Source organism: Solanum stenotomum, chromosome 10 (genome assembly GCF_019186545.1).
Source record: "Solanum stenotomum isolate F172 chromosome 10, ASM1918654v1, whole genome shotgun sequence".
Taxonomy (NCBI): domain Eukaryota; kingdom Viridiplantae; phylum Streptophyta; class Magnoliopsida; order Solanales; family Solanaceae; genus Solanum; species Solanum stenotomum.
Window position 1 is genome coordinate 53,101,782 of NC_064291.1, and position 14,844 is coordinate 53,116,625.

Below are 14,844 nucleotides of genomic sequence, written 5' to 3' on the forward strand. Positions count from 1 at the left end.
TTGTAAACGTCAAATATTTTGAACAAATTAATTGGCCATAATGATTTACTAATATTTGAGACCGGAAGGAATATTTGAATTTGAAATGTTTATATATGCACATGCCTTAAAATTAAAATAAGATTAGTTAAGACTTTCACAATGTAATAAAAACAATATACATAAACTTATACAAAATCATAGTTTAGGATACTAAAGGATACATTTGAATATCCCAAAATTAGGGAATGCATTAATTATTTATCGTTTACAACAGTGACATATAATTAACATTATTGTCCTTTCTCTTTCGATATATGTCAATTTCATTAATTTCCTTAAGGTTCTATCAATACAAACTATTGGTTGTGTCAAGGATTAATAAAACATACCAACACTACTAAATTGATTTGCATTGATAACAGATAGTCAGATATAAACCAATATGGATTGTGATGTAAGCTAGCAATTATATAATTTATACTAATGGTACAAAGAAAAGTATTGAAAATGCCCCTAAATTTGGTGTGAATTGTTAGTTTTATCTCTAAATTATTGACAGTCTTGAAAATATTCCTACTTGATTAATTGAATTTAAATACACTCATGATCTTGCAACATGAGTAAAATACACCCCTAAATATTTCTCGTCAAGTTTAGGGGTATTTTCAACACTTCTCTTGATTTTTTATTAAGAGTCGCATACTCCTACAAACGTTTAAGATTATTTGTTATGTCATGTTGTATATCGGAGGTGTATCTAAGTTTAATTAGTCAAATAGAGGGATATTTTTAAAACTATCAATAATTCAAAAATAAAACTAATAATTCACGTTAAATTCAAGATTGTTTTCAATACTTCTCTCCTGTGTAAAATAAAAAATTAAACTAAGGTGGGCCAATGGCTTGCAACAGAAGAGAAGAGCGAGTGTGATGCTATAAAGTGATATAAGTAGCAATAAGAGACCAATCTTTGTCTTTCTTTATGACTTTTGAGTTGGAAACCCAGTCTCATTTAGTGCTTTTTTTTCCTTAATCATTGAGATCTTCTTTTGCTTTTCATGCATTTTTACCACTTTGTCTTGTTTTTCATTTTTACCCCCACCCAACATACACCAAACTCCCCACATTATATACCTTAATAAGTAACTTTATTCCTACATATGTCATGTAGTGGATGCGATTGTTCTTTTTTTAATCAGAGGTTTTGAGTTTACATTTTGGATATACATGAAAAAAGTTTTTAATATGGATTGTTTTCCCTCAAAGAGCCCTACACAGTGCGAATATGAAATAGTCGAACTCTAATATGGATACAGAACATCTGATGGAAAATCACAAGAAAAAAAATGTAACTTTAGTCTTAAAACCATCAACTAATCGTAGTTCATGAAGCGGGTGAAATTATTTGTTATTTTTTCTAATGGTGGTGTTTTGGATCATTGAGTATCTAGTACCTTTCATCAAAATAGATATCAAGTAACTTTGTTGTTAATATTAGGCAAATATAAAAAGAAATTAATTAAAATGTTTGTCTTTATTAGACGTTGAACGCAGATTTCAAGTTCTGCACTCATTCATTGATCACTAAATCACGTCATTATATTAGGCGTAAAGCAAAGTGAAAATCATAAAAGATCAAAATTAATTAAAATCATATCAGAGATTAAAAGTTTTAAAATAGTCTGACACACAAAACATTGCACATTATTTCCACAACCTGGGGTAAGGTCACACTCTAAGGCAGTGTAATATAAGTTGTTTACTCTAACGCAAGTGTCATCGATGCCGACTAATTTCACGGCTCAAATCATAATTTATAGTTCACAGAGATATAAATTTATCATTGCTTCAAAACGTCCTTCAAATCGGAAAAAAAGAAGGAATTGATACTCTTATCTACCTAAGTTTTGATGGGCAAAATAGAATTACTCCCTCCGTCTTAATTTATGTAGCATTTTTTAAATTTCGAGATTCAAACAAGTCTATCTTTGATCGTAAATTTATCATATATCTTTTATTTATTTTAATTGCTAATTATTGTAACTTATAGTACTTTTTATGTAATTTACAAATATATAAATTTCATTTTAAAAAATTTGAAGATTACAGGCGCAAATTTCCGATCAAATTTAAATTGTTTGACTTTCAAAAAAATGAAAAATGTTATATAAATTGAGACAGAGGAATTGTGAAAAGTAAAACTAGTTGTGCCCAGTGGAGTAGTTGAGATGTGTTAGTCAGTAAAAAAAAAAAAAGGTAAGATCCAAAGAGATAGGTAATTCCTTGAAGTCAAAACATTATCCAACTTTATGCTATATTAAATCATTGTAAACTAAAACATAATTATTATTTTTTCATTCATATTAAAATTTGATTATTTGAAATCGTATTGTGTAGGATCTCATATGGGGAGCACTTTCTAACAAAGATTTTCTATATTTAGGACTTAAATTCAAAACCTCTAATTAAGAAAAGAACAGTCTCATCTGCTGATATTCTGGTAAAATAATATCCTTGATAGGACTTGTTCCCCTCTAAGATCCAACCACATATTTACAGTTCTCAAATTTGACCAAAGTTCTTCATAATTATGATAACAAATACTTCATTCATCTTAATTAATTGTCAAGTGCTGTAACATCCAAAAAAAAAAAAAACATAACAATATATTGTCAGAAAATAAGTTTAACTTTCATGATTAGTTTCTTAATTATTCTCTCTCTTTTTTTTCTTTTCCTTTTTGTGGGTTCATGTTAATTAGCAATTAGAGTTTGTCCATATTAATAAAATCAAATGTGCTTTTCATGGTTGAAATAAAATATAGTATCTTTACGTTAATTTAAGTAATAAATCAAAGACCCTCCAAATAGGGAAAACGTTTATGAATTTGTCTAATTAATATAACTAGAACAAGTCACCTTTACACATCCGTGTGACGTGGTTAATGCATAATTGGTTTTTTTTTTATGATAGGGAAAAACTCCTACTCAATTACTATCATTCGGGTGCGTATATATAGAGTAAATTCCTACTCAATCACTATAAGCCTTATGTGATAATCCTTGACCCAAAAAAACATGCATACAAAGAGTTTCAAATATATATGAGACCTTCCATTTGAGAAGATATCCCTGCTCAATTAACTCGATCACCATTGTGAGTTTAATGCATAATTGCATATCATAGATGTTTACTTATACAGTCACATGTTTAATTAATAATTAAATTAAAGGGGTCACTTTGCCAAATTAGTAAAGAAAAAAGAGATTGTGATGTAGGAGGAATAAAGCTATACTCTGCAAAGTGATTAAGTGAAAATAAAGATATTCAAAAAATCTAAAGTGTTTTATTTTTATTTTAAAAAAATTAAATCTAAAGTGTCAAGACCGTATTACAAGCATTTTTTTAATGAAAATTATAAGAAATTAAAGGAAAAGGGTGAGTTCACTTTGACTATTCTTTGAGGCTAAACGTACAAAAGAATATGATAATTAATTAATTAAAATAATCCAAAGTAGGACTAGAGTAATTTACACATCCAGGAACACACATATCTTTGTAAATTTAAAAATCAATTAACTTAAATTTTTTATTTCGTTTTTAATGAAGTTTTTATAATCACACAACTAGATGCGGAATCAAAAATTTTAATATACGAATTATAATTGTTCTTACTCACTAGGCTTTGAATATATTATTTATACTTGTTAAACGATTTTATTCAACACAAATATAATGTTTGAGTCTAAATTATTGAGTTTTGTCAAACTCACAATTACAATGTTGGCTCCACCCCTACGCACCAATGTTACAGCATATTCAAAATGACAAGTTCTAAAGTCTCATAGCTCACAAATATTATGCATATTTATAATTAAAAAATTTAACTAATTAAACTATGTTATAAATTGAAATGGAGAATATAAAAAATAGGATAAATAAAAGCATGCAGATCATTTGGTGGGTTATTTGTTTAGTGCTGCAAAAAGAAAGAGAATGATTTAGGTCAATGAACAAACACTTGGATGACAAGTTAGAACCATATATATTTTAAATTAAAAATTATGATTTTGTCTCTAATTATTCTTTAAAAAATGGAAAGCATTTTTTAAGGTATATATACACAACATGTGTATTTACATTATTACGTTACTTTCACCGCTTCACGTATTATAATAGGTAATATATCTTATTAAAATAACAATTCCACATTTTAAGGATTATTACTGACCTACAAATATCTTTTTAACCACTAAATTAATAATCTAATAAAAAATTACATTGAAGATGCATACAACTAAAACTCTCTTCTATAAAATATCAAATTAAATTGATTGTAAGTACATCAAGAAAATCATATCTTTACAGTATTACTTTACAACTATAATATGATCTCAATAGAAGATATGGCATGTGTATATGTATTTTTTTCTTTCATCGTGAATACTATATAAACTAAGTGTATATTGATTTCAAGAAATTATAAATTGGTGATCAATTTTGATGATTCGAAGAAAACTTATCACAACAAAAATGAAGATGTCCGAGCATGATAAAGAAATGTCCGTAAAATCTATAACAACATTGAATTCAATAACAACTTACTAACATCAATAAGACTTTAACATTTTTTATTAATAATAGGTATATTTATTGTCGTTAAAATTGTTATTGTTATGATGTATTTGAGTGTACATAAAGATTATTTGCAAGGAAAAGTAGAGAATAGATTCTTTATGACAGTCCAAAGAGTGGTATAGCTAGCTAAGTGTCACAATCAATTGGAGTAACAGTAACACTTTAATTTTCACCAATGACAAATCAATTTGTCCTAACTCCTAAGGCTTATCCATATAAGTGGTGGTACAAAAAACGTCATAATTGATGTTTTATACTTGGTACTTTCCCCACTTTATGGAACATGCTACTGCCCAACTATGTTGACACCACCATTGGACACTTTTGGTTTCTTGTCAATTGCACAATCCACAAGTTCAGATAAATATCTAACCAAAGGTACTATTTTTATTTTATATGAACAGTATTTGACCTAACATAGTACTCCGTATTTAGAAAGAAAAAAAATTAAAACTTGTGATCTAAAATAATTATTATAGTACATATCTATGTGATGGTAAATTATTTCATCAAAAAAGTAAAAGAAAAAATTTAAGTTATATTATTTCTAATTATAATAAATATTTTAAGGAAGCTGATAGAAAAAATGTCGCATAAAATAGGGAGGGGGAAGTACTATGGATGCCTACAAGTTACAATAGTAAGAAAAAAAAAACGCATGGTTGCTAAATTGAAAGTGTAACCCTCTTTAGCACATCCTAGCTAGTACTCGATGATGTAACAATATGAGTTGTGATGTAGTAATGGACTGTTCTGTTTTTAATTAGAGATTTTTAATTTGTGTTTTAGGTATGGAGAAAATTCCGTTGAAAGCATATGATGATGTCATGTGCAATGATAAAAAAATCTTTTGACCGAATACATCAATTTCCCTTAAATATATTAGTAAATTTTATTTAGATATTTAAATTATGGCATATTCTATTTGAACATCTAAATATATGATATAGTTCATATTAGGTGTTTGTGCATCAAATTTTGAAAGAACTTATGTGTTTACTCAAACATCCATTACATAATCATATAATATATGTCACGTTCTTTAATTGAACACAACAACATGAGTTGGAACATGCATATGGTGATTTATTGAGGTTAATGCATATAATTTTAAAATGTCACATTTTCAAATGATTAATTTATATATGTAGTGGACACTTGAAAAATACACGCATAAACTTTTTCAAAATTTAGTTGAAAGGTCTAATAAGAACATGTTATCGAGTGTTAGGTGCTCAATTAAAACCAACCACAGTTCAAGCGTTTAAAATGAAATTTATTGGAAAGTTTAAAGGTTGTGTATGTACATATTATGTGGCCTAATTACTAACTCATATTTAGTATCATGTAAGATTCGTTAAAAATGAAGCACTTTCAATCATGATCTTTTTTCATTTCAAGAGCTTCAATTCGAGACATTTGTTAATTTTATGACTATAACTATTCACTCTTAGCATATAATTTTTCCCCAACAACCTTCTAGTTTGCCACAAGACGTATTGACCAACTTAAGAAAACTAGCCATGGTAATGAATTGGACCACCCCTTATAGTACTAGACTACTAGGGGAGAAATATTATTTTTGCGTGCCTTACAAGGAGTAAAATTAGCGTGCTCTTTACATTTACTTGCTTCACACACTCTCTCTCTCCCTTCCTGTTCCAATCGTCTCGTATTTGCTCTTGATTATAACGGAGATTCAACATTTAGAGGGTCCAAATTCACCTCTCAATGTTTAATTTGACTATGTCATTTTGAATTACGCTTTACGTTGGAACTCTATTAAGGTCAAGTAAGACGATTTGCTAATGGTAATGATATGAATGACCTTAAAATATAACGAAAGATAAACTTAAAATATTTCATATAACAGAGGTTGGTTCAATACTAGGTAACCATACTGACTAACAAACCATAAGTCTAAACAGACACCACATAGAAATGAAAAGAGTGGCAATGGTTTTAATTAGTTGTACAAGATAATTATTGTTCCATTTTAAGCATGCAGTGCCCGTGCCCGTCCTATTCAAGGTCTCTTTTTATGTTAAAAAAAGAATATTTACTCCTTCATTGACCCAATATTATTTATGAAAAATTACAGAAATCTCACCTTTTAGTTTACTTATTATCATTATTCCCTATAAGTTTTACAAATCTCCAAAATTCCTCATTTTCGCACATCAGATTAGTGTATCAGCGCTTATTTTATTGTATCTCGCACATCAGATTAATGTATCAGTGCTTATATTATTGTATCTTGTGCATCAGATTAATGTATCAGAGCTATATAAGTGCTGATACATGCGCGAGATACAATAATATAAGCATTGATATATTAATCTGATGCACGAGATACAATAATATAAGCGTTGATACATAAATCTGATGCGCGAGATACAATAATATAAGCGCTGATACACTAATCTGATGTGCAAAAATGAGGGATTTCTGTAATTATAAACTTTTAATGGATGAATTGTAATTTTGCCTTAAAAATATGTGATTTCTGCAATTTGCCCTATTATTTAATCCCTCAAACGGCTAACTCCTTCATTCTTTTTGGAACAGAGAATGTGACCATTCTAATAAAGGAAATTTTGAAAAATAAACATACGGTCGAACATAAATATTATGTGACATAACTCTTCGGGGTGGCCCAGTGGTTTGGGCTTGATACTTCCATGTTGGAGGTCTCAAGTTTGAAACCCCTTGTCAGCGAAAGCAAGAGATTTTGCCATCTGAGTCGAATTCGTCGCACCGGGCTTGTCTAGTGCGGGTTACCTCTCCTATGTGGTTTGCGAGCTATTGCATAGGAGCGGAGATTTTACCCTGTGCGCATCCAAATGATACTGCGGGTTTCTCTTATCATAAAAAATAATAATATTATGTGACATAACCTAATATGCAATATTATAATTTATAAGTACTACTCCATCTGTCCCAATTATTGTGACTTATTTTCTTTTTTAGTCAGTCAAAAAAAGAATGACACATTTTTATATTAAGTAACAATTTAACTATAAAATGTTTATTTTACCCTTAATGAAATGATTTACAGCCACATAAATTTATATCATTTATTTTGGACCACAAGTTTTAAAAATCTTTATTTCTTTCTTAAACTCTGTGGCGAGTCAAACTACCTCACATAAAATGAAACGAAAGGAGTAATTTATATTAGATTATGTGGCATAAATATTTGGGAAAAGGCTCAAATATACCATCGAACTTTCAGAAAAGGCTCATTTATGTCATCCGTTAAAAGTTTGGCTCATCTATGCCATTACCATTTAAGAAAAGGCTCATTTATGCCATTATTTTTTAACAGTGGTTTTGCAAAACCATTTTTTACACGTGGCCAATTATAATTCGGCCACGTCATTATTATTTTTATAATAAAAAATCAAAATTCTGAACAAACATTGAACTAAAATAACCCACCCAAGTAAAGACGCACCCAAATTTTAAAAAATCCCTATAGCCCATCAGTAACCCAATTTTTCAATCCAAAAAGCCCTAAGATCCTTCTCGACCCTCTTTCACTTCTTGGGCGATTGGACGAATTCTAACACATTCCCTAACCCTCAAACTTAATTCTTCCATTATCATCCCTTTCTCCCTTTGCCTAAGCTTGTGATTAGTATGACAATAATAATTATGATTAGAGTTTAAATTGTACTTAGATCCCTTAATCCTCATTAGATAACCCATTTTTTTCCATAAACAACGCCTTCTTATTCTTGGTGATGATAATCCAGTCACGTGACTCACGTGCCCCTTACTCTTCGTCCTTTTTACCGTTAATCCCCGTACTTCCGGTGGCCGGTAAGTTCTGATCAACGGTCATTTTATTCCGGCAAAGAATGGGTGACGTTTAATATCCGTTGCACCCCTGGTGCATCCTAGCCTCCTCCTTGGATCCTTAACTAATAATGGAAGAATTAAGTTTGAGGGTTAGGGAATGTGTTAGAACTCATCCAATCGCCCAAGAAGTGAAACAGGGTCGAGAAGGATCTTAGGGCCTTTTGGATTGAAAAATTGGGTTACTGATGGGTTATATGGATTTTTTAAAATTTGAATGGGTCTTTACTTGGGTGGATTATTTTAATTCAATGTTTGTTCAAAATTTTAATTTTTTATTATAAAAATAATAATGACGTGGTCGAATTATAATTGGCCACGTGTAAAAAATGATTTTGCAAAACTACCGTTAAAAAATAATGGCATGAATAAGCCTTTTCTTAAACGATAATGATATAGATGAGCAAAATTTTTAACGGATAATATAAATAAGTCTTTTCTAAAAGTTCGATGACATATTTAAGCCTTTTTCCTAAATATTTTTTCCTCGTAGACTAGAGCATAATTTTACGTTAAAATAATCCCACATCCAAACACCTATTTTCTGGGGATGACAAAATTCAATCATTAAAGGACGAAAGAGGTATAAGGCATACGTGGACGAGGTCCAAACAGATAATTTGCGTGTGCATATGATTAGTTTTATCTTTTATCATCAGTCATCACCATTGTGTAAGTGCTTTTGGGTCATAAAAAGACTATTTTGTGTGGTCCTATTACGACTCGAAATTCTATGTACTACATTGTTCTGGTGGGGGGCTCCTCCTTTGATGCCCCTTATACACTTTTTCCTTGCACTTGGAGCCAAAAAAAAAAAGGCGAAAATTTTATAATTAACATTTATAGGATTAATAATTATAAATTATGATATTATTCTTCATCTTTTAAGTTTTAACAATAAATAATTACAGGTTATAACATTTTATTAAATTAAAAAACGTTAAATACCAATTTGTTAAAAAAAAAAATGAAAAACAAAAATTTAAGTGACAGAAAATTTGAAAATATTAATGATAATAAATAGTAGACATAAAATTAAGAGAGATAACAAATTGGTATTTAACGTTTGTGTTACTTTCTTATTGTGGGTGGAAGATGTTGTCCATTTGGTTATCAAATTACTTTCTTATCTTCATTTTAGCTTGGACTGAATTCTCTCCTCTTTATTTAACTAGGATGAGGAGAATCTCGATGTTGATCAGATGGAGACTTGGCAGACATTGAAGCACTTAATTATGATCATCTAGATAATGTTTCCAAGAGAGATGAAATATTCTTTTGTTATGTCTCTCTTAATTTTATGCCTACTATTAATTATCATTAATATTTTCATCAGTAAAATGTTATAATCTATAATTATTTAATGTTAAAACTTGAAAGATAAAGAATAATGTCATAACTTATAATTATTAGTCCTATAGATGTCAATTATAAAATTTTCACGTAATATAATTACAGTTGATTCTCTTTATTAATGTTATTTATCTTACCTATTAATTAAAATATAAATAGAAAATGATTTGTTGTAACTTACAATTAAAATGTTAGAAGTAGTACTAATATTTAAAAAGTAGATCTAAAACATGTAATATCACCTCTTAAATAGATGTGTAAGGTGATTTTTCCAAAAAAATATAGTTACACTTGTTAGGATGAGGAACAAAGAGGCGCAACTTTTTCGATTTTTCAATTACTAGCCAAACATGACAATCATTTGGACACTAGAGTATTAGATTCGCAAGTCTAGTTAACTTTGATGTACATATATGCTACGTCTGATGTATCAAACGATTAGCATAGTGTTTCTTCTATCAAAAACATGATCAAGAAAAACAAATGTTTGCATTTTACTAGAGTTTTACTGCACTGAATCGGGAAGAACCTGGACATTGGTGCCCACTAGGTCTGGTTCATGTTCTCTTAATCTTAGAAAACGTTCCAGTATCCGAGAAATAGGTGCTCTGGGTTCCACTGCCAAGCTGATTTGCAAGCGCCTGAGGATTTGATAGCTCGATTCCCTGACATTAACGTTAGCATCAGGATAACCAACACAAAAGACAGAAGTACTCAAAAAAGGAAAGGAAAGAAAAGGGGAGTTTGAGGGAGGGGTAGGCGAACAAAAGGATTGACTGAAGTAGACCTATCCAACTTATCCCGGACGACAGTGAACCAAGACATGAAGAAGTGCAATGCAAAAGAAACACAATCTTAAGAAAATAACCAAATCAGAGAAACTGGCATTACAAGTGTAAAGGGGCAACCTTAAAACTTAAAAGTGCATATGTAGACAAGCTTATCCCCATCCACCTATATTAGATATTATTTGGCAAAAACTCAGTGGAACCACAAATTACATTGTGATTCCTGCTGCGCCTTCACGAAGATTTGGACTACGTAAATACTTTTTCCTTTAATAACAATGAAAAAAGTGTTCATGTCGTCCCAAATCATTTTGCTATTGCATAGCAAACATATTCCCGAAGAATTAAGAATTAGACTGTTGCCTAAACTGAGTACATAGTCCCGTTTGTTGTGAGGTGCCTCATACTTCTATACAGAATGGTGTTCATAATGCGTCTTAAAACATGACATGAAACATAGGAGTGAACAACTCTGTCTTCTGACTCCACATGCATTACCTTAGAGAATCTCGTGTATGATAGTTGCTTGACAAGAATGAAACACCAATAAGTAATTAAACAACAAAAGAGAGCTTACTTGCACAGGAGTAAAGGCCAAACTTGAAGTCAAGCCTGATGTAGCACCACTGCTTCCATAACTCTTCTCCTTGAATCTGGAAAATTGTCAAGCAATAAGAAACAGTAAGTGCAAAATTCACTGGTCATCAATGTTTCACAAGTGAGGCCCCTTTGCTGGGAAAAGAGAAGAGAAGAGAGACATACTTCTTTGCTACTTTGGCAGCAAGCTTGCTCTGACCAACTGATACACGCAATTTACCACTTCCAGCTTGACCAAGCATCCCATAGCCCTCTCCTAGTCCATCCCCTAGTTTCCAGGAAGATCAAATATGAAGTGAAGAACAACATCAGTCCTGATTTACACTTATAAAAGAAAATCTGAAAACAAAATCCTAAGAATCACAAAGAGTTGACCATCTCAGATTAGGTTTGAGTTCTCTCATCTCACAAAATTGTGAATACTCGCAAGAAATTGTAACATGTACTAACAGACATTATATAGCTCATCATTTCACATGCATGAATACTCGCATCAAAGATTTCATACAATATGTAGTTAGCAAACAACATGGCCATCAATCAAGCATTTAATCCAAGTACAGTTTTAACCAAACTTTTTCCATTTTCACCTTTTGCTCTTCTTTCTGGAACTACTATTTAATTTAGAAGGTGAGGGGTTGCATTGAGCTGGTTGGTATTACCTAAGGAGCTTTCTTCAGGTATTCCAAACTGCATCCTATTTGCTAGTTTCCGCATGTCTGTGATAGCATATCTGATGAAATACAACAAAAACAATTATGTAAATCAAAAAACATGTGCTTCACCATATATAACTCTGGAAACTGTAGTTCACATGAGATGAAGTGGAAACATCCATACCTTTCTTTCATCTTCCTCAGCCGACGGCCACCTCTCTTTTTCTTAGGCTCGGAATCAGGAACTGGAAGAGGCCTTGGCTGCTTTGCAGGAGGTGGCTCTTGCCACTTCTCTATCTTTTTACGAATCTCTTCCCTAAGAGATCTTCCAGTTTTTCCAACCGGGTCTCCATTGATCGAGTCAACACGTGCAGCTAAAGTAGATTTTGCTGCCAGCAGTCTACAGGCTCGCATCCTTAAGGAAGGAGGTGTACTCTGAAATAATTCTGTTTGCTCAATATAACCCACATGAAATTGGGATGTTGCTGTGGAGAACCCTGCTAAATTCTTCCTTTTGGCACCAAGAAGCTGGACATTACAAGCAGGCATTTTTGCCAACGATGAGAGACCACCAGCAGTACCCATAAGTTTTGCAGCAACTGCACTCCCAACTACAGCAGAAAGATTGGGAGCAATATACCCCATTCGACTCTCAACAAAATCAAGAACCTTTTTCTTTGCTGAATCAAGAGCAAGGGCTCTATCACATGCTTCCACCGTCTTCTGTAAAACATCTTCTGGCAATGGCTTGCCACTGGTAGTTGATGCCGTAACAGAGACAACCATGATAATAGCTGAGGGTAGGAGTCCTTCCAAGTCAACAAGAGTCAGATCTATTTCATTTCCAATTTTTTTAACAACCCGAGCATAATCAATCGGGTGATGAACAAGTGACTCTAACTCAGGAAATTTCAATCGATACTTGTCACGTATGAAGTTATGGATTATAACGATTTCATTCTCAATGTCAACTGATAAGGCATTACAATCTACTATCAACTGATACTCTGGTTCATCTTCAAGAACAACACCTTTATTCGTGACATCAGACTCCTTCTCAAGTGCATCTTCAACTTTCTGCAGCATTAATAGCATATCACCATTTGAAATTACTCCTAGCACCGTAGGAAAAGCGGATAGTTTGAAGATAAGAATAAGAGGACAACAGAAAATAAAAGGCTCTAAATTTCAAACCAACACATAGGATATTTAACCTCTAATTTCAACCCATGTGTGAAAAAGGAAGCTACAGGGATTATTTCACTTACCCATCCATGTTGACATGATATAAGAAGAAGTGACGCATGATGAAAGAGAAAAGGTAACAGGAAATTATTATTTTTTTTATAACCGAGAAATCCGTCTGTGACCCGCCCTTTTGGACCAATCACAGCCTTCTAAACTCGGTGGATAATGGGCCCGCCCCTCTACCCTTCTCCACTTAAATACCGAGCTTCGCTTTGCATGGTGTGGGGCTTGAACCTGCGACCTAAGCCACAAATCCTCCACCTTTTGCCACTTGAGCTAGGCCTTGGGGGCAAAAGGTAACAGGAATTCAAAATACACCAATCTAGACTTCAGAGATAAAAAGCATACAAGACCTTTGAATTCAAACCGAGAAGAAGGCAGCATCAATAGTTAGACAACAAAATATAATGTAAAAATACTTGTGGGCAGTCCACATTGTTTATAAGTATATCGGGGACATGATGTGATGATATTAAAGATAAGGTTGGTATAAACCTGCATTATGTCAATGTACCGATGTGATTTTTGTAGCTTGGAAACATTATCCAGATCATCATAATTAAGTGCTTCAATGTCTGCCAAGTCTCCATCTTCCTCCATCTGATCAACATCAAGATTCTCCTCATCCTAATTAAATAAAGAGGAGAAAATTCAGTCCAAGTTAAATGAAGATAAGAAAGGAATTTCATAACCAAATGGACAACATCTTCCACCCACAATCTTCTCCCAACCCTAAACATAGAAAAACACAAAGGAAAATAGAAAATGAAGAAACGGAGATTTCTAACACCTAGTTTGGATGGTTGCACCCGTTGTATTGTTTTGTTAGTTTAAATACAATGTTTATTTTGATTATTGTATCTTGTCGTTTAAATCCATCTTTAGGTAACAACGAAAAGTCACATTTTGGTGTAATGATCGATTTTGTTTGATCGAATCGTTGCCTTAATATTTTCTTCTCATCTTGTCTTTACTTGTTATTTAATTATCCTATTTATTTGTTGATGTCTGACGTTACATAAATACGGAGAAGACACGATCTATCAAACTGTTGTATTCATTAAAACAATACAGTACAGTACGATATAAACATAATACAATACAATACATAATAAAACAATACGTAACAACCATCCAAACAGGGTGTAATGAGCGGAAAAAAAAGTGAAAGAGATATACTCACAATAACATCAGCTTCATTATCGGACAACTCGTCCAGATCTGCCAGGAAAGAATCAGCAAGAGTTGCCTGAAACCAGGTAAAATCTATTAAAACCCTAAATCAATAATCAATACAAATATCCAGAAAACGAAAATTAGGAAATTGGCTAATTACCATTATTCCTGCGCAAAAACTCCAACAGACCAGTTGATGATTTTGCTGCAAACACTAATCTGCGAAGAAATTAACAGGAAGGGAGTACAAAAACGGAGTTTATAAACTACAAGCAGAAGCAGAAGAAAGAATGAACAAAATAATTAACTTTATTATTGACAATAGAAAAATAGGAAATTCGGACTCTGAAAGAACCGACTCTAATTAATGGGCTGGGTCCGCTTATTGAAGCCCTGATAGATGTGCTAACCCAGTCCATGCTTGAAGGCCGCTACTTAAGATGTAATCAAAATATTTAGGGAAAGTTGTATAAAATAGCAAATTATTAATTCAAATTAAATGTTATAACCACAGTTTGATTTAATTGTAATCCATAACAAACAGT

General features: G+C 31.9%; 1 protein-coding gene across 1 annotated transcript; it reads right to left on the bottom strand.

Annotated features, from left to right (window-relative positions):
* Positions 1-10,154: 10,154 nt before the first annotated feature.
* Positions 10,155-14,593, bottom strand: LOC125841512 (U4/U6 small nuclear ribonucleoprotein Prp31 homolog). Its single transcript, XM_049520665.1, has 8 exons — positions 14,460-14,593; positions 14,307-14,372; positions 13,619-13,750; positions 12,060-12,952; positions 11,882-11,952; positions 11,385-11,487; positions 11,200-11,275; positions 10,155-10,499 (listed from the first exon to the last, which is right to left on the bottom strand). The coding sequence occupies exons 1-8, from the start codon at positions 14,460-14,462 to the stop codon at positions 10,392-10,394; spliced, it is 1,452 nt and encodes a 483-aa protein (XP_049376622.1). The 5' UTR covers positions 14,463-14,593; the 3' UTR covers positions 10,155-10,391.
* Between the last annotated feature and the right edge of the window lie 251 nt (positions 14,594-14,844).

Coding starts and splice junctions, on each gene's coding strand:
- LOC125841512 (XM_049520665.1), bottom strand. Junction 13,751..14,306: donor ATAATGAAGCTGATGTTATT/GTGAGTATATCT, acceptor TTATTTAATTAG/GATGAGGAGAATCTTGATGT. Junction 11,953..12,059: donor CTGAGGAAGATGAAAGAAAG/GTATGGATGTTT, acceptor GTATTTCATCAG/ATATGCTATCACAGACATGC.